At 39.1% G+C, this 26176-nt stretch overlaps 1 protein-coding gene across 1 annotated transcript in view; it reads left to right on the forward strand.

Moving 5' to 3' along the window:
* Positions 1–26176, forward strand: part of GAREM1 (GRB2 associated regulator of MAPK1 subtype 1) — a 206379-nt gene that overhangs the window by 63180 nt on the left and 117023 nt on the right. Inside the window, exon 2 of the mRNA XM_004579563.4 lies at positions 11446–11586. Coding sequence (XP_004579620.2) covers positions 11446–11586 — 141 coding nt within the window. The remainder of the gene's footprint in view (positions 1–11445; positions 11587–26176) is intronic.

A 26176-nucleotide genomic window follows, 5' to 3' on the forward strand; every position in this document is an offset into this window, starting at 1 on the left:
CATCATTTGTTTTTAGTGTTGTCATATGTATTAGTCTTACTTTGTCTCTTTGAAATTTTATTTTGTTTTCAAGAGTAGGTGGTACTTTTGGAAATCTCCAATGCAAAAAAATTCTAAGAACTGTAGTCAAATATGTAATTCAGATATCTCATAACAATACACATCAAATGTAACTTCTGCAGGTTATATTTTTGAATTTGCTTCCTATTTTATGGTCATTTTATTTGTCATAATAACATTTGAAACTAAACGACACTGAAAATCTCTGAGTTTCAGGTGTGGCTCAGTTTTTCCTCTCAAAGTTGTTGGGCTTTACATGACATTTACACCTGATGAAATCAGATGAAATCACTCGTTTATTGTACTAGTTGAGGTGAAACAAAGTGCAAGTCATGGTACTTTTGGTGGCACTTTTCTCATTTGAACTGAGAAATTGTAGTATGTGCATGAGCCAGCTAACAAGATTGTAACTGGTTGAGGAAGAACATAAGTCCAGTCTTGTTTGTTGAGAGGAAGTCCTTTATATTTATTTTAAAATGTCTTTATATATATGAATGACAGAATGAGGGAGATGGAGGCAAGAACAGATCTTCTACCTGCTGGTTCAGTTCCCAAGGTCTCTCAATGGCTAGGGTTGGGCCAAGCTGAAACTGGGAGCTAGGAACTCCTTTCAGGTCTCCCATGTGGCTTCCAGGAACCCAGTACTTGGATATTAGCAGGAAGCTAGATCCAGAGCAAATTAGCCCTAGTTCAACTGATGTTCCTGTTGATATCCTAAACAGCACCTGCTCCTGGTACATTATCCTCAGTCAGTCATTCCAGAGTGCCTTAAAATGTGATAACTATCATTTTAAATGTGAGATCACCAAAGCTTGAAGTTACTACCAGTGCATTTAATAAATATTAGAATTGCATTTTAAAGTAAACCTCAGTGTGAGGCCCACACTGTGCACCACCTGCCCAGTGGAGTCATTTTACATCAATTTAAATTTTTGGAAGCATGAAGGTCCTATGAAATATGCTTGGCAACTTGGCCTTGAATGTGTGATGGAGTCTGAGTTGATGCCTGCCTGCTGCTGCCAGTCTCAGTTGTTTCTGGTCTCAATTTGCCGTTTATGGTGTGTTGAATATACGTATCACAGAAAACCAGGTATGCCACCCTCTATTCACTGTCCAACACAAGAAGACAGCCTGAATGTGCAAGACGTACTGAGAGGAGAATGTCCATACACTACAGTTTAATGGGTTTTCAAAGAATGACTTTCTTTTGTAATCTGACCCTTCTCCCTTCTTACTGCATTGTGTGTGCAGGCGTTGTACTAGGAGAGAATATATTTCTGACATTGTAAAAATACTGGTAAGTACAATTACTCATCTGGTTTTTCTGAAAATTGGCTAGAATGCTTATTTTCTCAATGTTAGGTACAGTTCAGTATTTCAAAACTTAAATGTTCAATTTTGACTTCATTATGCATCTTCTGTTTCACATAGCAGAAATCTATTATGTCTAGCTTTTGGTAAAATTTTTTGGAAAAAAAATGATTCCATTGTTGAAGAGTTCATTTGCAGAGAAGTAATAATATACCCTTAATCTTTTCTTTGGTTTTGTATGCTCTTTTTTGCTTAGATTTCATCATGAAGTTCTTTGAGTTTATTACCACTTAATGCTATCTCTAAACCAGTTTCAGTTTCCTTCTTACCAATACTTAGTGGGGAATCATAGAACATATAAACACAGTTCTGTCTCTTGCTTAGAACTCAAGATTATAGTCCTGGGAACTTTGAATAAAGTGTTTACCAAAAATATGATATTAGACAATGTACATTGTTGATGTTTGGAGTAAGAGGATAAAATTGGAAGATACTTGGAGGATAAAAAACAGTCTTTATTCTGCTTTCCCTGAGGACTGTAATGTTGAATAAAACCCAAGTGCTTAATTTCTGTTTAGACTGATTTGATATGAACCTGTTCTAATTTATGGCCAAGATGATTCATTTAGAATGCCTTTTTATATGCCCCCCCCCCGTCCCCAGAGGTCTTGTGGATTTCAAACAGGATGGAGAAATAGAGAATGTTGGGCTTAAAGAGCTAGTCGACTAGGCAGGGGGATAGGAGATTTTTCATTTCTTGTGAATACACTCAAAACAGGTGCTAAGGGAATGTGAATTTTTCTCATACTTTTGGCCAATAAAAGAACTGGAAACTACTTTTAGACTAGTCAACATCTGCCATGACAATATTTATGTGGCTTAACTTAAAATGTTTTCCAGTAAAACATCCTTGAGACTACAAAGGAAGAAAAAAACCTTTCAGATCTGAGTGGCATGTTATATATTCTGCTCCAAAGAATCATGTTGCTTTCCATTAAATTCTCACCCATTTTCAGAAACTGGGAAGCTTCTAAATACCTGTATGGCAGTTTTCTGGCCAAGTGGAGCTGCAGAGGGAAGAGTTAGTTTTTGGTTTTCGTAATGGTCACCCTTTCACATTGTGAGTTTACAAAATATTTCTTACCTGTACATAGGTACAACCAAAGAGTTTTATTAAATGTATGACACTGTTTTTTATTGATGATTAGGGTAATGTTCTGATCTTTCATGAAACAGATTCAGGTTAGCAAAAATAATGCAACTTTTCTTTCTGTGTTACTATGTGATATCGCTGAGATACTTAATGGTGTTGTACATTCTATTCATAGTAAATCCTAGGAGAGGTGTCTCATCATTGTTCTCCATGAAAAATTAGATACCAGACATTTTTCAAACTTTACAACCAGAATTCAGGCTTAAACTTGCTTCCTTTGGTAATCATTTTTACTAAAATTTGTTTAAATTTAGCAAATTAGTTTTTGTCTTGATAATGGTTCATATGTTCTGCTAGAGTCCTGTGGCAGCAAAATTCTTAACGTATTATATATATATATATATGTACATATATATATAGCCTCAATTAATTTGTAAAATATAGACAGTAACTAGCATTGCTGAATATAGGAGGATAAAACCCCCATTTGCAGCCACTTTGGAAGAAATTCTGATTTCTCATCTCAAAGTTACCCTACAAACAGCAATTGCACACCCTAGAAATTCAGCAGTGTGAAAATGTGTCTTGGCAAAAACCTGTACACAAGTATTCATTGCAGGTTTACTCAATTAACCATGCAAGCTAGCTAGTTCTGATTTATGTCATATGACAAATGATTAAATAAATATGGTGTGTCTGTGTAATCAAGTATTATTTAGCCATAAAAAGTAATGAAGTACTAATACATGTTTAACATAGATGGGCCTTGAAAATATTATGGAAAAAAATATAATAAACCTTGTGTTTTATGATTCACTGTTCATATTAGGTAAGTTTATAGGTATAGAAAATAGATTCATGATTGCCATAAGACTGAGGTTAGGAGCAGGGAATAATTAATAATAAGTATATGATTTTTTAGAGTAATTAATGTTCTGAGATTAGCCTATGGTGACAATTCAGTGAATATACCAAAACTATAGAATTATAAACTTGACTGAATATCCTAATATGTTAAAAATTTCTTAAAAATGGTAACCATGGCAGTTGTGCACACCACTTTCATTGGCTATAACTTGGGTAATTGCTATACTTACTTGCTGTGGATAGAGTATGTAGATTCTGGGTAACCATGTACCCAGTTAATGTAAGGGAACTATTACTAGGACCAAGAGTGTCTGGAATATTGGTGAATGACAAATAGTCTGTGCCAATCTGTAGTTAAAAGTGAATCATCCAGCAACAATAGATTACCCTGGGTTATTGTGGTTAAGTCAACAGTCCTTCTTGAGGAAAAGCTTCCTATTACGTTTAAATACAGAGTTCTGAGAAATATTTAAATACAGAGTTCTGAGAAAATGGAATTGCCCTATTTTTATTGCAAATTATGAAACAAAAAGGAGGAAAATACCTTTAGTTTTATCTGATAGTTGATGTACATCTATATATCAGTTTGTGGGCGCAAAGTAGAGAAAAATGACCTGTCACTGTTCTCATCAATAGTTTAGTGGTGCCAGCTGTTTGGTTGACCCTGTTCTCAGAAAAGGACAAGGAAAGTTTCTGTCATAAGTGATATGCTCTAATTTGGAAATGGTGTGTATGTGTTTAGAATGTTAAGTAAGGTAAAGCGATGAAGCAAGAGACAGATAATGCCGTAATAGCTCACCTGCCCGAGAGAATCTTGTGTCTGCGACATTGGAGTGTAGTCATTAGCAGTAATATTTTTGGGAAGCTTGCTGTGGGGCTGATACTTTCTATGCACCTGTTCTGTTTTGTCTCATTCCCTGTTGACCACATGTTCAAGAACTAAATCATCCACCAGGATCTTTGCTTGGAACTGTGGTAACAGATTTGAGACCCTGTAGGCTCCTAGTCCCATGTCCAAAGATTCTGATTCCATTGGTCTGGCATGGGACTTTCTCCTTTCCACACCCACCTCCTTTTGAGTTTTTAGTTGTTTCCAAATGAGCAGGTACCCTGAAGTCTAAGCTTCTGTTGGGCTACAGAGTCCACTCATCACGCGCCTGGGAGAAGCAGCCAGGCAGGTGTGTTCTCAGGTTGGTGAATGTTGACGACAGCAGTGAAGTGCCGGTGATGCTGTTACTGTCTTGAGTGGTGGTGGTTTTTCCAGTACCCTGTCTGTCTTTGTGCTCACAACTGAATTGCCTTACGATTGGGCTGTGCTGTTGAAGTGGATGAAGAGCAGAAATGCAGGTGCGTGCAAGTCGCTGGCACTAGTAGGGATGTCGTAGGTGACTTTTGCAGTACTGAGACCACTCATTGTGTCTACCCAGACACAGGACACTGATTTTCTTTTACTTTCATGGGATCAGAAGTTTTGCCCTGTCTCAGCCACACACAGTGCTTTTCTAGAAGCATTTGTCTTGATTGCTGTCTGTGTTTGTTCCTCTTCAGTTCAGCGCTACACTTTGTTTTGATACCTCAACCATTAGGCTGAAAGCAATTTCTTCTCCTGTTCTTAGAACTTTCATTCCTAAAGAGGAAATCTTTGTTCTTTATGTTTCCATTGATTTAAAAATGATTACCTGTGCTTCAGTGATTTCCTGCAACCACATCCTTCCTGGTTGCTTAATAATTTTTTTCGCTTAATAGTTGCCAATTAGTTATTTCTTTTATGATTTCCCTCCCCTTCTGTTACTTCCCCTTTGCAGTACCTTATGCCTTTGCATTGCAGAAAGCATTTTAGATGTCATATTTCATGATTGTTCCTTCATTGTTCTGCAGCATTTTGCTGACATCAGCTCTTTCATTTATACCCTTTCTATAGTCACCATGTCATTTGGGTTGTCATCCTTTGGAATGTTAGTTCAATGTCCTATTCTATTCTCCCAACAAGTATTTCTTCCTTGTTTGGAGACTATAAAAACACTAGAACCTAGCACATTGAAAATGTTTGCAGATGCTGATGAAGTAGCATTTCATTCAAAACCTCGGGTGGGTATAGGACTAAATGTAGCTGAAACAATGAGGAATTTTTTTAGTCTTCACTACCTTTGTGAGGTAAGATATATTGGTTTTTATAAGAAATAAATGTTCGGAATAGCCTCAAAACAAAAACCTTGATTGTTAGAATTAGGAGACTGTGTTGGTGTTGAAATCTGTGCCTGCTAAAGTTTTATTTCAGCTGAGCTAACTACTACTGTAGGAAAAGAGGAGCCACAACCCAGTTCTGGCATACTCTCCCAGCAGAAAGGATTTCTCATGTCACAGCTCAGTGTGTGATCAGGGCTTAGGTAGTTGGTTTGTTCTACCATGTGTTAATTAAGAAACCATGACTGCCAACAGACTTGCTGTCTTCAGCTTACTCCAAGATTTCCCTCGGAATCAATATTTAGTGTTGACCAAGAAAGGCGCACACAGAGGATGGCTTGTGAGCTGCTCTTGCGGGTAAGGGCAGAACAGGAAATGGGAAAGGCCTTTTCTACACACACACACACACACACACACACACACACACACCCTGTTGACTTGAGCTAGTCACATGGCAGCACTTAACACAGGGACAGTGTACGTGGTGACTGTTCACAGGATGCCTGGATGGAAGAAATGCATTTAGTATCATTACCCCCTGCCACTGCAGGTATTTTTAAAACATTTCAGTTGTAAGAGACTCCGTGTATTTTGAGCATCTATCCAAAGTTTCTACCAGAAACAGATTATAAGGTCATGTAAACATGATTAAATTATACCACACTGTTTATTAGTAGTAGTGAGGAAGTACCAGCACAATTGTAGATTTTGTTGTAGGAATGTGTTTCCCAGCTTTTCGTTCCAGACTCTTGCTTCTGCATACGATCAGGGACATAAGTAATGTGCAGTGATGACAGCAGCATTTACTTAAAGTGAGCGAGTCAGCATACATTTAGGTGTATCCCCGTGAGAGGGCCAGCGAGAAAGCAAGCTGCCCTCAAGCTGAGAGCTCAAGAAAAGACCAAGTAGTTGAATGACTGCTGTCCAGTGATCCTCTTAAGGGGGGGATGGGAATGAATGCACTAATTGAATATAGAAATCAGGGTGGGGTGTGGATTTAGTGCACATAAAATCTTCAGAGAAAGTTTTGTGGCATCTGTAGGTGGAGTTCAGCCAATGTGCATGTATGACATCTCCTTTGTACTGGTGTGGAAGGAGACTTAGGTGCATCATTGGACTTAGGTGCATGCTGCTTTGGCATGTCATGGTGTGGACTTAAGATGCAGGACTTGACAAGGAAACTGTAGAAAGTTCCTGCAACTCATTTTGCCTTATGCGACTCCCAACCTATACTCAGCCCCTAACAGCTTGAACAGCTTTTCTCTTGACAGAGATAAAAGAAAAACAATGCACATTGTTAACGTTAGATCTGTATTAAGTAATCACACAAAATAGAACCTATGAATTTAGCCATTGTTGATAGATTTAGTTATAAGAAACAGTGTATGTCCATATCAGATAAACACAATGCTAAATTCAGCCAGTGTGATTCTCGTCACACATTTGTTAACAAACCTGGTTATTTGAAGTGGGTTCTTGTTAATCAGTGACAAAACATAAGTGTCCCCCATAGACAATAATCTATTAAGGTGATGAAAAGAAATAAATCTAATCAGGATTAAAAACCCTGTTTAAACTGAAAAATTGGTAGTATAAGATTATATATTTGCTCTGCAGAGTTAGGAATTCTAGGAGTTGAAAAGATTTAAGTTCACACCTTCTGTAGCTCCAAACCATTATCTGAGCCTGATGTTACTCGGATATGAAATACAGTACCAAGATCAAAGAAACAAACGTGTGAGCAAGAAAAAATATATTGAAATTTACTAGCTACCGTAGTCATGACACAACGTGAGAATGGAAAAAGCAGACAAGAAACCAGCATGAGTATAAGTCTGTTTTGTTCTCTGTAGTTATCAGAACCCTAGCAGTAAAATAATCAAATGAAACAGACAGATTTAAAAACATTCTTGAGCCTGTGGACCTGAATCATTAAAATTTTTTGTAAGAATAATAAAATGAGATTTCAAAATGTTTTAAAAAAACCGATTACATTTAGTCATCAAAATACACTTAAGCAGATTGAATATCCCTTATGTTGAATGATTGGGAATGTACACCTTTCAGATTTCAGGTTTATTTCAGAATTTAAAATACTGGCATATATATATATAATGAGACACCCTGAGATGCGACCTGCGACCTAAATCTTACAAGCAAAATTGATTTAAGTTTCAAGTACACTTAGAGCCTGAGAAATGTTTATATCATATATTTAGCACACCTGCAATTCCAAGTGCAACCCATTATGTGGGGCCAAATGTGAAATTTTCCTCTTAGAAAGGAAGATGTCAGCAGTGAAAAAGTTTCATGTTTTAGGGTGAGAATTTGGCATAGTAATGAAGATACCTTTTGGGATACCTGGATCCCATTTCCAAATGCCGAAGTTCAGTACTGGTTCCAGTTCTGATTCCAGCTTTTTGCTCATGTGCGACTTAGGAGACAGGTGTTGGCTCAAGTAGTTAGCTTCCTACTACCATTTGGAAGACCTGAATTGGGTTCCTGGTTCATTCTGGCTCTTTGTGGATATTTAGGTAGGGATTAAACCATTGGATGAGAGCATGCTTACACACTTGTTCATTTTCTGTCTTGGGATAACATGTTAAATTTGGAGTAAAAAGGCTTGATGCTTTTCCAGATAAGAAGTTGAACAGGCAATCAATCAATCGATGAAATCTAGTTTAGCAGAAATATAAGGAATAACTTTAAGCAATAATTGAAAAGCAGACTGGGCTTGAAGATTTCATGGAGTCTAGTTGTCCTGTTGTTGCAAGTGGTTTTAATGGGTATATAAGGCTTGAAGAAATGAGTCAAACCAGGCAAGTAGCATATTTTCTAAAAACATGCTCCATGTGGGGAAGATTAAGGATGATGTTCACATATTTTGGTGTTTCACACACAGTTCTTTTAGACTTGTTGTTACTACATCATTGAGCTAAATATATACATTGTAGTACGTTATACATAGTAGTTGAGCAAGGGGATAATTATATCACAGAAAGTTGTTTACTTTATGAATTCATTTAATGTGCTATCTGTGTTAGTGGCCTTCCTGCAGATATTTTTAAATGATTATATCAAGTTTTATTCGTGAAACTTATTTTGCCTAAAGCAAGCACACAGTTCAGTTGTTCAAAAAAATAAGATAGACGAAGCTGCAAAGCAGGCATGGGCTTCTTACTACTTTATGGGTTTGAAAATCATTCTGAATCCTCTTGCCAGAGTATTTGCTAAAACAGCTAGCAGTAGGATTTAACATTAAATTTTCATTCTGATTAACTTGACTGCAGTTGTTGCTTGACTGTCTCTTTAGAGCCCATTGTGGAATAAAATTAAAACAGTTTTTATGATACAACAATTTAGTTGGAGAAAATGACATCCTTCTTTTTTCCCTGAATGACAGTGTGTTATACTTGTGAGTTTCCTGCATAAGCCCCATGGCTCTATTTTCTCCCTTCCCAGATCCATCTCTTACAGTACCACCAGAGTAATTTTTCTAAGGCAGAGCTCCAGTCATTGTCTTAGCCATGACCCCACTAGGACTCCCCAATGCCTCCCTCTCATTTTTGTTCAAAGAAGTAGCAGCCCAAATGCTCTTTTCCCTTTTCTGGTATTCCTAATCTTCTCTGCTGAAGTCCCTCTAACTCTGAATTTCTTGTCCCTCTTGCTAAGCAGCGGTCCCATCCTATGTTTCATAAAACTACATGTGATCTCATTTTGCCAAGGAGAATGTCAGGGTCAGTGCACAGACCAAATCTTCATGATATTTTTGCCAACTCCCCCACTGCCTGCTTATCAGGGATACTCACTGAATGTTCATTGATGCAGTGAATGAGGAGTATTTTAAAATAGTAAATACACAATTTGCGCCTACTCTGATCCTCTTGCCATTTATTTATCTATTTTCACTTTTTGCATAACGTCTCTCACCTTTTAGTTAACCTGCAACTCAGCTACTCATGTTTGTTGTTGGCAATGGCCGTCTCCTCCATGTTGGATAATGTTTGGTTCACTGATGTATCCCTGCTGATCAGAACAAACAGTGCTTGTCCAGTGAGTTGAATGAATGTTGACACTTGAAGCTAAAGATCATAGTCCCCCTGTTCATTAGAAATTGTCAGAGGTTTTCAAGGTCAAGAGCTCTGTGGTGTGGGAAGGGCAAGGAGAGATGTAGAATGACCCAAGGTCAGTTTTTGTTGCTTCTCACCTGTGCAGCTCTGGGCATGTTTCTGCACTGGTGTAAAGGGCACTTTCCAAGCTATTAAACAGTAACTATGACCTAACTTACCATGTGTGGGTAAGGATTAAATGTTAGGGGAAGAGCACACAATAAAACTAATACTGATTTTTCCTGATCATTTTTTTCTTTTAAAAATTTTCTGATAATTTTTATTATCATTTTCCATGATAAAAATTTTGTAGCTTCCTTCTTCTCTCTCCCCTTCCTCCCACCCTGCTTTCTGCTCTCATCCTCCTCCTCCCCTCACCCCACTAACCCTGTTATCACAGTGGTATATAGTCCTTTAGTAACAGGGAGAGGTTTACCATTCTGCTATTACGAATTATCATGGCATTGTCTTTATAGGCAGAAACACGCCGGACTTGGTGCTATTCATTTCTCTTCATTGTCACTTGTATATATCTTCACATCTGTAACATGAGGCAGGGCTTGCTTCTAATTACCCCCATTAGAGCTGAAGAGAAGGTTCCTGCCCCAGGTCACGTATAAGTGGGACACATCCCCTCGTCACTCTTCCTGCTTTGCATGCCTGCCCTGTCTCTTGGTAGGACCATCCACAGGGGGGTTACATAATTTTTCTTTGGCAGCTCCTGTTTCAGATCTTTCCTTCCTGCTCTAACACGATTGAGATGCAGAGTGCTCAGGAGTGTGAGTGGCCTCCAGGAGGTCTCTTTATCAAAGTCAGTGGAGGCTGGTTTTAAAGATTCTTTCTGGTGAGTCGGATTCTCCCTCTCCTGTTAATGTCTCCTCTAAGTCTGTTTTTCTCCCTTCTTTCCCCAGGGATAAAGCTAGTGATTTTTAAAAAATATTTTCTACTACAAAGAAAAGCTGTCTCTGCATTAAGACTGTCTTAATAATTAATCATTGCAAGGTGTCTTGGAAACAAACTAGATGACTTATAGCTGGGATAAACATGGCACTCATTACAGGCTCCAAGATTTGTTGAAAAAAATATTGAAACTTCTAAGAACTTTTGAGAGCTCTATAAATGCCATTTGTAAACAGTGTTACATATATAATAACTTTTAATTATATAGAATATATTAAAATGAAAAATAGTTGTATATGTATGTTGTGACACTTCATTGTATGGAATGGCTTGGTAGAAAGCCAGAAAGAATTGGCAACTGCATACTTTTTTTTAATGTGCAAGCATTTTAAGTTCTCTGGGAAGAAATGATATGGTGATTATTAATTTTTTGGAATCATTATGACCTTGGTTTAAATTCCCACTCAGTAACATTTAAAACCTTGATTTCTTTCATCTTCAAAGAAGGAACAGTACTTACACTTCAGTAGCATTGTCTTACCATGTGAAATAGTGTGTATAAAACACCTCAATTATGCTAAATATTATAGGCAGTGCTTAAATGTTTGTTTTGACTAGCATTGAGATATAGTATTTTCAGCTTAATGAGAAAAGTGGGTATCTCTTTGCCAAAAAAGCAGAAAACAGAATCTTTTGTATAATTAATTACCAACTTCTATTTTTTGCCAGCCCAGAAATGAACTTTATCATATTTGTGGATGAGCAATCAATTCTATGTTAACAATGTTTACAATGTTTTAGTGTGAAATATTATTAAAGAGTAAAGACTAAGTGTTTGTATGTAAACATTGTGTTTTCCAGGAGAATGCATAGAAGGGCTGCGGGAAAATGACTACCTTCTGATTCATTCATGCCGTCAGTGGACCACCATCACTGCCCATAGCCTGGAGGAGGGTCACTATGTCATTGGGCCAAAGATAGAAATTCCAGTACATTATGCAGGTAAGACTCCTCTCCAGCGACAAGAGAAGGCAAGGAGCTCTTGAATAGCTGCTCTGCCTCCACAGAGAAGAGTAGAAATTGTCTGAAAACTAGAGGGCATAGTGATGTAGAGAAAGAAGAATCAAGGACTTCTGTGTATTTTCTATCTCAGAGAAAGTACAGACTGACTTATCATCGCTAGTTCTAAATCATGCAAAATCAGATCCTCATTAAATAGTTTAAAGATGGAAATGTGACAGAGAATTTAGCTGTACTCTTGGAATTAAAATCAACAGGTATAGATAATCTCTGAACTCCAAGTGCTCTGGGTAATCCTGTAGACAACATAGAGCAGAGATTTGTGAATGACTGGGTAGTCATTCATGAGTAGTTCACGAGATGGGCGAGACGTCAGTTCAGAAATGAGCAGTGTATTCTGCTTTTTACAACATTGAATAGAAAGATTAAATACCTAGACATGTCTATCTTTTCAGTGAGACATTTGAAACCTGCAGCTGAGTTGACCTCACTGCCTTAGATAGATGAGAGTGAAAATTGCCCCGCATCTCACATTGAGGTCCATTCCATTCAGCAATGCCTTTAATTGTTTTTTTTTTTTTTACCACATTGCATGTGCCAGCACTGTTTAGGGAGCTTGAGATACATCTAGTGACTAGAATAAACTTCCAATAATGGTGATTCTAAATGCATTTTTAATGGCAAGCTTACACTAGCCTACAATTTCCCCTATTGCGTACAGTTCATTATTTAAAAGAACCCTATTGTTTTCCCTCTTGTTGTTCAATATCTTAAATATCTATAGCCAGATACTTTAACCAACTACAGTCATAAATTTTGTGGCCCTAGATCGTCACTGTATTTTTTGAATGATCCCTGTGAAATTCTAAGTTGCCTGTTTGGAGGGGAATCTTGCTGCAGCCCCACTGTCTAGAAGAGTAGCAAATGTCAGCAAGTATCTAATGGCTGTGTAAGTGGTGCCCATTATGAGTCCTAGCCTTTCAAATACCTTTATGACACAGGCATCACTGAGCTTGTCAGAAAACCTTATTTTAAAAAAAAGTAAGAAAACATTTTCCTCTAAAATTATATATCCTAGCCTTTGAGTCTCCTTGATGGAAACAAGAGAAGGATACAGATGCAGAAATAATTGGCAGCTGAGAGGATGCCTCAGGAAAATGGAGGCAGTTTTCATGGGAGCAGAGAATGGGACAAGTCTTCCATCCTGCCCTGTCTGAGCTCTGAGTAGTTACTGTACCTGTGGAGGGAGCCATAAGATGCATATTTTTTCAGATTCAAACTCTGGTTCCTTTCTGTGGAAGACTGAATAGAAAGGGAAATCGCTGCAATGCTTTGTCATATATCTGGTTTTAAATCTTCTCTGTTCTTCTACTAGTGTGGTGAGCTTTCATTTTTTTGTCCAAAAACCATAGTGAATATCTGTCAAATCACTCTTTTCAGAAGTTACTTAGGTCTTGTCATTTGCTCACCTCCTTTGACACACTGCGCACCACCAGTGGATTCTTTGCCTTCCTGAGGCCAGCTCCAGCCTCTTTCTCCAGATTGTTTCCCTGCAGAGTGAACCTTCAACCAGGGCTAGAATGGACATCCCAGTGTCTGAGCACACTGGGCATGCTTCCATTTCAGACGTGCCCTCTCTCACCTGCGCTGTGTCAGACGCTCTCACGGTGTTGCACCCTCCTCTGCCGCCCCAGGTGGTCTCCTGATAATGTTCATTGTGTGTCATGGTTCACTGGCCCCTGTATTCAGTCTTCATTTTGTTACTTTTTTTCTACATACGCTTCTGTCTTATTTTTCAGTTGAACTATGCACTCGTTAGCAAGTTAGACCAGTTATAATAAATTCTAATGAATCATCCGCATCTGTGCATCAAAGATATATTACTTGATGGCTTGGAAACTCACACTTACTGCACCTGGCAATCACCTGAGAAACTTTATAAATCAATCATTACTGAGACACATATCCAGAGGTGCCGGTGTCATTGGGCTGAAATCAAGCTGGCATCAGGATTTTAAAAGATCCCCTATGATTTAACTATGCAACCAAGGTTGGGGAGCCCATTGTTCTGGAATTAACATCCATAGTGTCAAGTGTTAAGGTATCTTCAAACTGCTGCACATTTTAGAAATATTGCAGAATTTTGAACCTGTGTGTGTTTTGATATTAAAGTCATCCAGCTTCCACTGGGAAGAAAGATATGGTCAGCAGCTAATTTTGTATTTGTAAGGAAGATGATGGTACACTTCTGGGAAAGCAAGCATTTTATTGCAAATCATACTTTTTTTTTTAATGAAATTGAGATGTCAAGTCTAAAATAAGAGCACTACTATCACATCACTTGACTTGAAAGGAAAGAAAACCCTATACAGGAAGGAAAACTAGAAATATGACCAGATGGGTCATTTGCCATTAGACCAAATGGTAGTCTTGACAGTCATTTTGCTGTTAAAGATAGAATATCTTGCATCTATAGGTTCTTTCTCACATTGGTTACAGTGGTCAGTGCTGAGCTAGGCAGAAGCCAGGAGCCAGTGCTTTATCCAGATCTCCCCAAAGGGTGCAGGGACCAAACGCTGGAGCCATCTTCCATTCCTTTCCCCAGGCCATTAGCATGGAACTGGAGCAAAAGTGGGGCTGCTAGAAGAGAAATCAGTGCTCATATGGAGGTTTGTGGCATAGCTTGCTGGCCGCCTGAGAGTCATGTGGTCCCCTAAGCTGCTTCAGCAAGAAGCTTAGGAGTAAGTTTTGAGACACCAATAGAAATCACTGACTGTTTTGCTGTAGGTATTCACGTCTTAGGAAAAAGTTGAGCAAAGTTGTTTAAAGCGTTTATGGATTAATTTAATAATTTACTAGTTTTAATAAAAACCCTTTAGACTAACAGGCAAGCAAGAGGACAATTCATTTTAATTCCAGTGTAAAATTGAGACTCATGTATCCTGACAACATCATTGCAGAAGTTGTTGTAGGTTGTATTTTGTCATGAAGAATGTGTTGGTAACCAAGTTCAGACTTTTGAGAAAGAGAGTACAGAGTACATTAGAAAGAACAAAAATATCTTTTTTTTATGTTTGCTAGCTCATTTGTCTTCAATTTTAATTAAGAAAATAAACACATGCATATTTAACTAATTTGTCAGAACTTCATCTTGGTTGAGTTTGATCTCTCATTCTTCATGGAACAATAACAAGCAGTTAGTAATTAGTAAGCCCCACCATCTTTGTTACCAAGCAACGTGGTTGGATTTGTGGTTCCTGATTCCCTGGTTGTATAAATTCCTTTTCCGTAGGGTAAGTTATGACACTTCTGTAAATCTCTGTTTTCTCATCTGTGAAAGAGAGGTAATTATAGTACCCTTCTCCTAAGATAATTGAGAAGATTAAAATAGGTAAGGCAAGTGGAATACCTTTTATGGAGCTTACCACTTAATGAGCGTTTCATAAATTTTTAATGGAGATCATTATAGTAATGAGAGTAACAAAATGTTTCTAAGAATTTAACCCTGTATCTTGCACTACCAATTATAGGTTGAATGACTTAGCTGCTCATTAAAAGCTTGTTGAACACCGATACATCTCAAAATCGTTTGGCCACTGTTTGGCTTCTTTAAACTTATTAATTTGAGGTTGCAATCGTGTAATATACTCCTTAATATGGGTTGCCCAGTTTTAGCTATTTTTTAATTTTTTCCCATCTGTTGATTCACTGGCCAACAACCTGCAACAGCTGGCACTGCCCTGGCTGAAACCAGGAGCCAGGAACTCAGTCCCAGCCCCCCATGTGAATCGCAAAGATCCAGGTACTTGCTGGATCTGTGTTTTCAGGAGTACTCATTCATAAGAAACTGAAATGGAAAAGCGAGGTAAGGGCTTCAACAATCATTCCATGGAATGCAGGTGTTCCCAGAGGTAGCGTAACCACTGTACCAAAACCCAGCCAAGTTTTATCCATTTTTAATCATCATTTGTATTATTCCTTCTCATCTTCCAAATACATATACAAATATTCATGTATATGAGTACAGTTTTTCTGAGCTAGTTGAGAGGAGACAGCATATTTCCCCATAATACTTCACTGTGTATTTCCTAAAAACTAAGATATCCTTTTATGTAACCATATTACTGTTAGCAAATTGAGGAAATTTAATACTTTAATCTACAGTACACTTTCAATTTTGCCAGTTGTCCCATTAATGTCCTTTGATGCATTTTTTTCTCTCTAGGACAGCATCCAGTCTAGGACTGTCTATTTTATTTTACTGTTATCTAAGCCTTGCTGTTTAGACATTTTTTCAAGAATGAAGACAAGCTGTTTCATACAGTAGCCCTTCACTTGGATTTCCCTGCATCCTGGTGATTAGATGTAGGTCACGGATTTGGCTGGATCACCATGTGTGCAATGAATCCTTCTCCAGAATCAGATGGAAGGCAAGGGCTGTCCCCCATTGCCCCTTCTTGGTGACACTCATTTTTATCATTTGGGTGGATTTTCATCTAATTTCTGTGCTACATAATTACCATTTACTGAGTGACTACCAGGAAATCAGAGGGGATAATTTAAGACTCCACAACCCCTCTTTCTGTCAGACTTCTTGCCCCTCACCTTGACTCTGATCAAGCAGCTGTTGATGGTCTGATTCCGTTTTTTAATGTGAAGGAGGCAGAAAGATGCTTTTCTCACTTAACCTCCATCATTCCCTTTGATATGTTTTAGTAGTCACCTTGCTGCAGGAAAATGTATTCTCCTCCCCTGGGTGCTTCTTTACTTCTCTTGTGAACTTACTTATCATTTTATCATTCTAGAGTGTTCTGATATATTAATTTTCTGATTTAAACTGATGTTCAGTGTGTCCCAGGTTTAATCATCTGAGTGTGTTTCTGTGTGTGTCTCATCAGTTTTTCAAGCACACTGTTGTTTTCTGCCGTAAGTAGCAACCATTCCTTTGTCTGGGTGGACTGCTTCAGCCAGTGCTGCTACACTGTCCAGTTCTGGGCAGCACTCCTCCCTTGCTGGTCTTTACAAGTGGACTCCCTTGGAGTTGAGAAGGGCACAGCCTAGGCAGCCATCCATTGCAGCTGTACTCAGACAAATGCTGCAAAGTGGTAATTTTAAGAAATTACCAAGAAATCACAATTGAGAGTGCCTTTCCAATATTCTGGATGAGACGTTCGTGAAAGTCTTCATGTGAAAAGAAGTAATTTCATAAGACTTTGAGAAAAGAGAAGTATGACAGGAAGTTCCCATCAGAACTGTGCTCTGAAATGGTGATCAGGATCTTCTTGTTTTTGATTTTGGAATTATCAAATGTGGTGGGAATAAATAAAGACCATTTTTTATTCTGGAAAAATGCTTTTTAGTTTTTAAATTAAAGGAATTTTCTTGGTATAACAAATAATTGATTCCAAGGGAGAAAATGTGCTCACTCAAGTGTCCATAATGTTGCTTAACAGAGGATAAACCACTCAGGAAAAATCAGCAGACTGTAATAAAGGAGGTTGTCACTTTCATGTGAGTTTTTTTTTTTTTAAGCATCACAGGTGAATTTTAACTATCTACTTTTTCATTGGTACCAAAAAAGCGGAGATTTCCTGAGACTGGAATACAGAACCCAGAATCTCTTGGAATACTTAAAACACCTGTTTTGGAGCTGCTATTAGGTGGTGAGGTGGGGCTAGGGGTGAATGCTGGGGTGAGCATTTGGTATAGAAGTGAATACTCACCTCTAGGACACCCATATTCCATACCAGAGTGTTTTGATCGAGTCCTGGTTCCACTTTTACTGACACAGCTTCCTATTTTATACCCTGGGAGGCAGCAAAACTTGGTTTCCCTGCCACCCGTGTGGGAGACCTGTGTGGAGTTCCTGGTTCCTGGCTTCTTTCTGGCCTGGATGCCAGCTGTTGCAGGCATTTGGAGAGTGAACTAGCAGATGGAAGATCGATCTCTATCCCATCTTTGTGCCTTTCAAATAAAATGAAAATAAAAATTTAGAACTGCTTGTAACATCATGAGACATTGCTAACCTACTCTGCACTATCTGTCTTTTTTAGCTGGCTTCTTAAATTTTAAAAAAAACCCTGTTTTTAAAAATTGAAAAACCTGAAGAGTTTCTAAATAGGAGTGGTTTTTATTTTATAATTCACATATGTATTTACCCAGTTCACTTGTTCTGTGCTTCCCAGAGTGCTCGGTCAAGCCGACCCAAATTGGTAAGTGCACACGTTCCCATCTCTGGGTCCTCATTCGGAGCACTGATTCCCAGGACTACCATCCAAATTTACTATTCATAATTTGACTTTTACTTTCTTTAAAGCTAAAGTCAACTTAAGGCCCCTGGGCGGTCTCTTTCCTTGGGAGTTTTATTTACCTTCCTAAGCTCCAAATCTTTTTTAAAAATATGTAGATGTACATTGGAAAATGCCATGAAGATTCTCTGAGACCCAACATGTCAGTGAGGCAGCACCGTGCTGGCACACGCTGAACACACAATCAACAATACCTCCTCGCTCCCCTCTCTCCCAAAAGCCAACAAAGAATCCAGACAGACACAGCTTTCAAAGCCAGAGGGATCGTAGGATGAGGCATCTAGTTGTTTAGGGTCCACCCATGTGCAGTCATGGAATTCTGAGTGGGTTTGTGAACATTTCAAATTAGTCGCCAGAATGCTGCTGTCATTGTGGACGAACAGCTTGCTACTGGAACATGAGCATCTGAGATAAACTCCAGCCACGCTGGGCTTCTATTTTTAAATTCTCATCCTCCTACAAATCTGTAAAAGCTATAATGATCCCACTACTTCCTCCTAGCTGCACTGTGTACAGAAATAAGTGACACTGAGTGTGAAGTTGGTGGGAATTGCTTAGGCAGTCTTCAAGTCTCTTCCTTATTCAGCAAGCACCTGGACTTAAATCAGCAGAACCTGTTCTTAAAAATGTAGGATGTGCAATGTCTGCCTCATGGGCAAAATTATAGTAATGTGGCATCTAACATAACTTTGAATTGTAATTACTGAACAAAAGAAAATGTTGAAACAAGTTAATTTTATTCTCCTGAATAGTAAGTTTAATTAGCATGAGTCATCCATTTACAAAAGTAGCTACTAGTGTTGAACAATACTTGGGCTTTGTCTGTTGCATGGGACAAAGCTTATGTGATGAAATAGGAAATAACCAAACTTTCTTTTTCAATATCCCAAGAGCTAATATAGTATGCCAAAGAGTATTTATTTCTGATAATTGTGCCATTAATAAATATTCAATATCCAAGAAATAGCTGTTCATGACTGAATATTTAGATCCTAGTTAGAATAGCTAAAATTTATTTAGTGCCTACTCTTCCCTAGGCACCTTGCTAACTCAGCATGTTACTTATTTCCACAACAAAAGTATGATGCGGGTTCTATTATATATATTTGGCACAAATTTGAGTTGTGTTTGGTTCACTGATATTAAGTATCTTGGCATGGTACACAACTGGTAAGCACGATATGAATCCAGACCAGTATCTGCTGAGAAGTAGTAGAAAGTGTATTCTACCTGGAAGCTGCCTAACCATCCTAGAGAAGTGGTAAGTTAGAGTTGAGTAAACCTTTTATTACTCTTTCCTTCATATGTAGCTCCCCATTTTTGTTCTGACACTAGGGAAAATTTAAGTAGGCACATGAGTTTTGGCCTTTACAGACTTCTAAGTCGTGCACATAGGTGACAGACCCGACTGTTAGCTACCACGAAGAAGGGACAGTAGAGATTTCTTGGGGGGGGGGTCATTTCAGTGCTAGAGAGGATCTCCTTGGGTTAGGGGACATTGTTATATCAAAAGCCGGAAGCCTGGGAAAGGAATACAGTTTTTGAAAGAGAAAGATGGTAGTCTCACATGTGTTGAATCATTCCCCAGATGTCCTTAGTGCCCAGAGCGCTGAAGCTGGGAGCCTGGAACTCAGTTCTGCAGTCCCATGTAGGAAACTGGAGCAATTGCCTCTGTCACCTAGGGTCTGTAGCAGGGGAACTGGGATCAGGAACCAGAACTGAGTGTTGAATCTAGGCACTCTGATATGAGACCTGACCATCCTAACAGAGTGTTAACCACTGGATCCATCCTGGGAATCATTCTTTTATTTAGTAAGCTAATTAAATTAGTGGGTGTTCAATAGGATGGTTTCTTTTTTTTTTTTTTTTTTTTACTGAACAGTTCTGATAAGAGTTCGATAATATAGGGGTTTAGAATCTAGTGGAAAGTAGGAAAGCAAGAAAAAATCTACTCTTTTGATCATAATGTTTTGTATGAATGGGGGTATCGAGAGAGGACATAGGAGTTAAATGTTTTTTAGTAATTCATCTTTAAAAATGATGAAATTTGAGCAGTCTGTCTAGAGGAATAATTCAGAAGATGAAAAAGGGATAAACTAAGTGATATTCATACACTGGACAGGTAATCCGTGAAATTGTTCCTGGCATTTAAAAAAGTTTGATTCAGACAAAAGGCAGAGAGAAGTGGAGATCTCCTGACCAAATGCCTACTACAGCCAAAGCTGGGTGGGAGACTCAAGTAGAGAGCCAAGAACATCATCTGGATCTCTCCCATGGGTAGGTAGCAGGAAACGAAGTACTTGAGCCCTCCACGGCTGGCCCCAGGGTACACTTTAGCAGGGAGCTGCCACTGGGAGCTAAAACAGGACTCAAACCCAGGCACTTCCATGTGGCATAACCCAAGTGACTTCCTAACCATTGCACTAAACACCCACCTCTTTCTCTGACTCCTTTTTCAACAGGCATTTCCTATTTCTTTAGGAGTAGGGAAGTGTGATCACTTTTTTCAGCCCTCTTGCATAAGAGTGACCACTCCTATAACAAAAGCCAGGTTAACAAGCAAAAAGCATAATGGATTGGTTTAATTTCAGATTTCTATTGACATGGGAGCCTTCAGAAATGAAACCCAAAGACCCAGGGCAGAGTGTTCATTTCCACAGTTAGGTTAACAAAGGGTAATGGTCTGAAAAGGGAAACCCATCTCTTCATTCTTCCTGGGTGCTCTGTAGCATCCCTTCCTTCTGGGGATACTGGAAAGAGGATCTTGTGATCTATTCAAGTGGTCAGATAATTTCTTTAGGGCCAGTTGTTAACAGAAAGGCAAGGAAAAGGAGAGTAATGTTTCTGAGTTTTATGGCTGGCTTTGGGGGAGAAGCATTCTAGTTTCTCTGACTTGCCTTGAGGAAGAGGATTTCTTTGTTTCTGTGGCCTGCCTCAGTGGGGAGAAAGAGAACCAAGAAGGTGAGAGAGAGTCTGTGCTCCTGGGGTCTTTCTGGTGCTCTCTATTCAAAGTCTTCAGCCACTTGAGTGACATTCTTCAGGGTATCAAGCTCTGAGCCCCATCATTCTCTGTCTTCACTTTTCTTTATTATTGAAATCCTGTAGCTGCTCTAAAAGTATATCATGTACACGTCAGTATTCACACAGCTTAATTCAGAAGAGAGGATATCAACATCTGTCTTTGCTAGAAGAATGACTTGATAGTTGTCATTATTTTGGTAGAGTTTTCCAATCTGACTTCTCATTGTTGAAGAACTAGAGCCATAGAAATTTGAGCAGAAATGATACCCATGATGAGATATTAGGGAATTATTTTGATTTCATAGTTGTGATGTTTGTTAGTATCAGTTATGAAGGAAAATATCTTTATTTTTTAGAGATGTATACTGAACTATTTAAGAGTAAAATGTGAGTGTAATTTGTAAAATAGTTCGAACTCAAGAAAAAGCAGAGGGTCCAATATGGCAGTCTAGTTGCTAAATCCTTGCCTTCCATGACCAGGATCCCATATAGGCACCAGTTCGTGTCCCGGTTGTTCTACTTCACATCCAACTCCCTGCTTGTGGCCTGGGAAAGCAGTAGAAAATGGCCCAAAGGTTTGGTACCCTATACCCACGTGGCAAACCCGGAAGAAGCTCCTGGCTCCTGACTTCAAGTCAGCTAAGCTCCAGCTATTGTGGCCACTTGGGAAGTGAACCAGCAGTGGAAGATCTTTCTCTTTATATCTCTTCCTCTCTGTAAATCTACCTTTCCAATAAAACTAAAAAATCTTGAGAAGAAAAAAAAGAAAAGGAACAAAAAAGCAATCGAATATCTGCAAAGCTGCCAAAAGCTAGCAAAGTTAAGTAAAAGGTATATGAGGGTTCATTATCCTGAGTTTTGATATTGTTGAAATTTTTAGTAATAAAGAGAAAATGGACTGAGTGACTAACAACTAGCAGAAGAATTAATTATGTATTCTTAGAATTCTTTAAAGATTCCTTTATTTTACTTTGTTACAGAGAGAAAGAGAAAGAAGATCTTCCATTCACTGGTTCACTCCCAAATAAGAGCTGGGCCTGTCTAAAGCCAGGAGCCAGGAGCTTCTTCCAGGTTTCCCATGAATGTGCAGGTGCCCAGGGACCTGGGCCATCTGCCACTATCTTCCCAGACACATAAGTAGGGAACTTAATCAACAGTGATATCAGCTGGGGCTTGAACTGACACCCATATGGGATGCTGGCACCACAGCCAGAGACTTAAGCTACAACACTGCAGTGCCAGTCTTTAATTTTTAATCAACATTAAGTAGTGCTATTACCAAAACCATTCTGCCTTAGCTAATTCTTGTTAAGGATTTCTCCAGGGGTAAAAGTTAACTTTTCAGAGCCTTGCTTTGCTCTGGTATCAAATGTTTGTGGAAACAACACAGTAAAAGGTTGAACTAAGGAAAGAATGATTTTGTTTTCCCAAACAGCAGAGCTGTCCCAGCTAGTGGTCGCTTTGAAGATTTGATTGTGACTCCTTTTAGGGATTGCCATGGAGAGTGGTAAGGTTCTCAGTCTTGAGAGGGCCAGAGGATAGGCCCAGCCTTTGGCACCTGTGATTCAGGCTTCCCTCAGTACTGGTTCCAGTCCTACCTGTTCTACTTCTGCTCCAACTCTGTGATGATTTTCCTTGGAAATAAAAGTGAAAATGGCTCATGTGCTTGAGCTCCTGCGACACACGTGGAAGGCCCAGGTGGAGTTCAGGCTCCTGGCCTTAGGCCTGACCCAGCCCTGGCCTTTGCAGCCATTTGGGGGTGAACCAACAGATAAAAGAAATCTCTCCAATCCTTTTCTCTCCCTTTTCTCCCCCCTCCTTTCCTTAGTCTGCATTTTTCTTTTTTCCCTGCCTTTCAAAGAAACAACAAGCCTTTAAAAAGAGATGTAGGAAAATGGATAGATATATGTAGAGCATGTTTTTCATTGTTTTATTCTTAAGTTTTATGGGAGATACAGACAGAAGCAATATGAGAAAATACATTGGGGATTATTTCGTGTCATACTGCGTGACTTTCTCTTGGTTGTCCCATAAGCACTAGTAAAATAACTTCAGTGAAAAAAAATTAGGATCCCTTGGTTGGAGTTGTTTGTTTTTTGTTGTCGAAGCCTGTTGATTCTCATAGTACTTGCAAATTGTGTACTGATCCTGCAAACACAAAACCTGGGATCCAGAAAGTTAAAACTCTGGCACAAAACGTGGCATTTTGAGTTTAAAACTATTAGGTTGCTGTTTTTCATTTTTCTTTCTACTTCTCTTTGAGTACCAGTGGAAAGTTGGTACTTGAAAGGACTGCCTCTACTCAAGTATAATTTAACTTATGAGATAATGTGATTAGCAGCAGGTGGAAACTTTGAACAAGCCACCTGTGACCACACCATTAATGGAGTGTTTATAGCAGAGGTGGGAATGTGTTTGTCTCACTCTGAAATTTGATTTCCATATTGGATGTGTACCTCTAAGAAGTAGTGTGACCTTTTAAAATGTTTTCTTTCAGTCTTTAGGAATTGCCTCAAGTTGATTTTTTTCCTTTTGGAAAACAGTTTTTAATATGTGTTCCAAAATGAATTGTAATACTAGTTAAGACTCCTGAAATCACTGCACTATACTTCTGTGACTCACAGTCAAGGGATGTCGTGTGCTGGCTTTCTGTTAAAACTCTGGCCTATCCAGGTAGTTTTTGAGAGTGCTGTAACAGAAAAATAACAAACCATGTGTACCAGGCAAACTTTCCTGACATTTGGAGAAAGAGGATAGATGATTCAGACATTTCCATGTTGATTTTAAAGTAAGGCACACATTACGCCTTGCCTCCAACTTGTTAGAACTGGTTTATAGAGTATCTTGAGTTTGGCCCTAATAGAATCAAGCATGTGAGACAAGCAAAATGAATGTTGAGCTTTTATTTTCTGGATGTTAAAAATCATTTCAGGTAAGGGAAATGAAGTGGGCACATACACATTTGAAGCACTTTAGTTCTCCATTCATCCCTTGTGCCCTCTGTAAATGTGATAGTCGGTGAGTGTTGTATTTCTCCCTACAGCCTTTCACACCATTTCACAGCCTCAATTTTTTCCATTCATGAAGCGAGTCACATTGTGTAAGACTCCCAGTCCTCTGCCCGCCCTGGGCACACTCCCTGCCTTGCTCCCAGGCTCCCTGTGAGTTGGGTCTTGTTGATTCTCCATCCATAGTCCCTGTCAGAGCTGCTGTCTTCTTCAGCCTACCCCAGAAGTGTCTCATCTGCTTTAAAGACCCTCCAATCATTCTTCTCTGTTACAAATTTGTTTTTGTTTTTTGTCAAATATAACTTTGTGACTTTACCAACTGGCCAGGACCCTCAGAGGCTTCGCCAGGAAGGAGAAAGCTGGGTCTAATGCTGGGCACTTCTTAGGTCTAGAATCTGTTTGGCTTCAGACGTTGTCATCCAGTGGACACCAATGAACACCAGCCTCACCAGGCATATTCTTATTGCCTTGTGGACTACCCCTCCTTAACTGTGTTCTGCTGCTTGTGCCCACGATGCTCACACAGCATAATTATGTTGCAGGATGGATAAGTCTAGTTCCTAATATGAACACACTAACTCAAGCATGCAATTTGAAGATGTAACATATATAAAGGTTATCAGAGGAAAATGTGTTAGCAAAATGAAATTGCACATTTAGTACAGGAGTGTGGGCAAGCTGTGGCTTAAGTTATGTCCTTCAAGATATGAGGCCATCATTTTGTGTGATTTAGAGGCAAAAGGGGTGGTGCTTTGGGTCAAATTTTCCTAAGAAGGGCAGTAATCTCTAGGAATTTGGTAAATACCGTATTTCTGGCCTCTCTGGAGAAGTCCCAGAAGTGCTATAGCATAAGGTGCATGATGGGAGTAGGAGGATCAGCCATGAAAATTTTATTAAATAATAATATAATATTGATACAATATTATAATAGGCTATAAGTCATGGTAGGAAGGTCAGCAGCTGTGTGGCATGTTTTCATTCAGTGGCACTTCTGGGCCATGGTGTGGCTGCAATAGCAATTTTAGGTTGGTTTAGAGAGCCCGGGGTGAGTGTGGTAACATGCTTCTTTTTATTACCCCTGTCTCCTTACCTATAACTATTCCACCCAGCTGTGAAATCCCACCACAAACAACTCCTTCCACGAGAAGATTCCCTAATCTTGTACACCATGTAGATAGAAGGCCTGTCTTCCTTCCTCAGTGGAATCCCTGTTGATAGTTGGTGCCAGAGACGATTTTGTGTTTCACTCTCATCCTTCCTATTACTAAAACTCTTTGAAGAAGTCCTGCTTCTTGTTGGAGCTAGCACAGACTTGAGTAATGTGAAAGGCTCCATCAATAATTTTGATCCAGTGAAATTGACTCATCTTGAAAGGACACGTTTATTTGATTTACAGAGATGCCTGGGAAGTGAGTTTGATTTTTTTATTCCCGTGATGCAGACAGAGCCACAAGCAAGAGGTGATTGGGATGACTCTCAGAGAGGTGCTAGCAGCATGCAGAATTGTTGCCTAAGGAGCAGTGCTTCTGTCTCAGAGTAAGAGGTGAGGGTCTTTGAATGAAAGTGGCAACAAAAAACATTCTAGATGGTACTCACTTGAACAGAGCTCTGGGTTGTAGGCAACAGCAAAGGTCACGTCACATAGTTGTGGGACAGAGGGGTGTTTAGGAGATGGAGTTGGAAATCTGATTTGGAGCAAAAGGCAAGGATTTGGATTCCACCCCTGAATGATGAAAACTCAAGGAGTCAAGGAATCTGTGTCTTAAAAAATAAAAAAGATAACAGGACAGCAGGCTCTTCCCCGCCCCACTGCCCTCCAAGTGAGTGAAAAGTAGTTGGGGGTGGAGCCTGAGATGAGAAACTGCAAGTGGAAGACTGGTAAGGAAATAGACCTAATGAAAAACAATGACAACCTGAACCAGTCTAGCAGGGAAATGCTGAAAAAGTGAAAGGTGATATCTAGAAGTGCGAAATAAAGAAAAGGAGAGGGAAATAGATCTCAGATTTTTTTTCAAAACTCTTTTTGAGCAGTATTTCAGGAAATAGATTTTATTTCTGTCTGTCTCCCAGGCACAGGCACTTGCTTGTGCACACTTTTGCTAAACGGCTTTATTTCTAACATTTTCTTTGGTGCTGAAACACTCTTTTCCCATGAAATAAATTTGTTAACAGGAAGGTCATCAGAGGACAGGCATTTGGCCTGGTGGTTACGTCACCCACGTGCCACAGAGTGCC

The sequence above is a fragment of the Ochotona princeps genome, chromosome 18 (assembly GCF_030435755.1).
Source record: "Ochotona princeps isolate mOchPri1 chromosome 18, mOchPri1.hap1, whole genome shotgun sequence".
Taxonomy (NCBI): Eukaryota; Metazoa; Chordata; class Mammalia; order Lagomorpha; family Ochotonidae; genus Ochotona; species Ochotona princeps.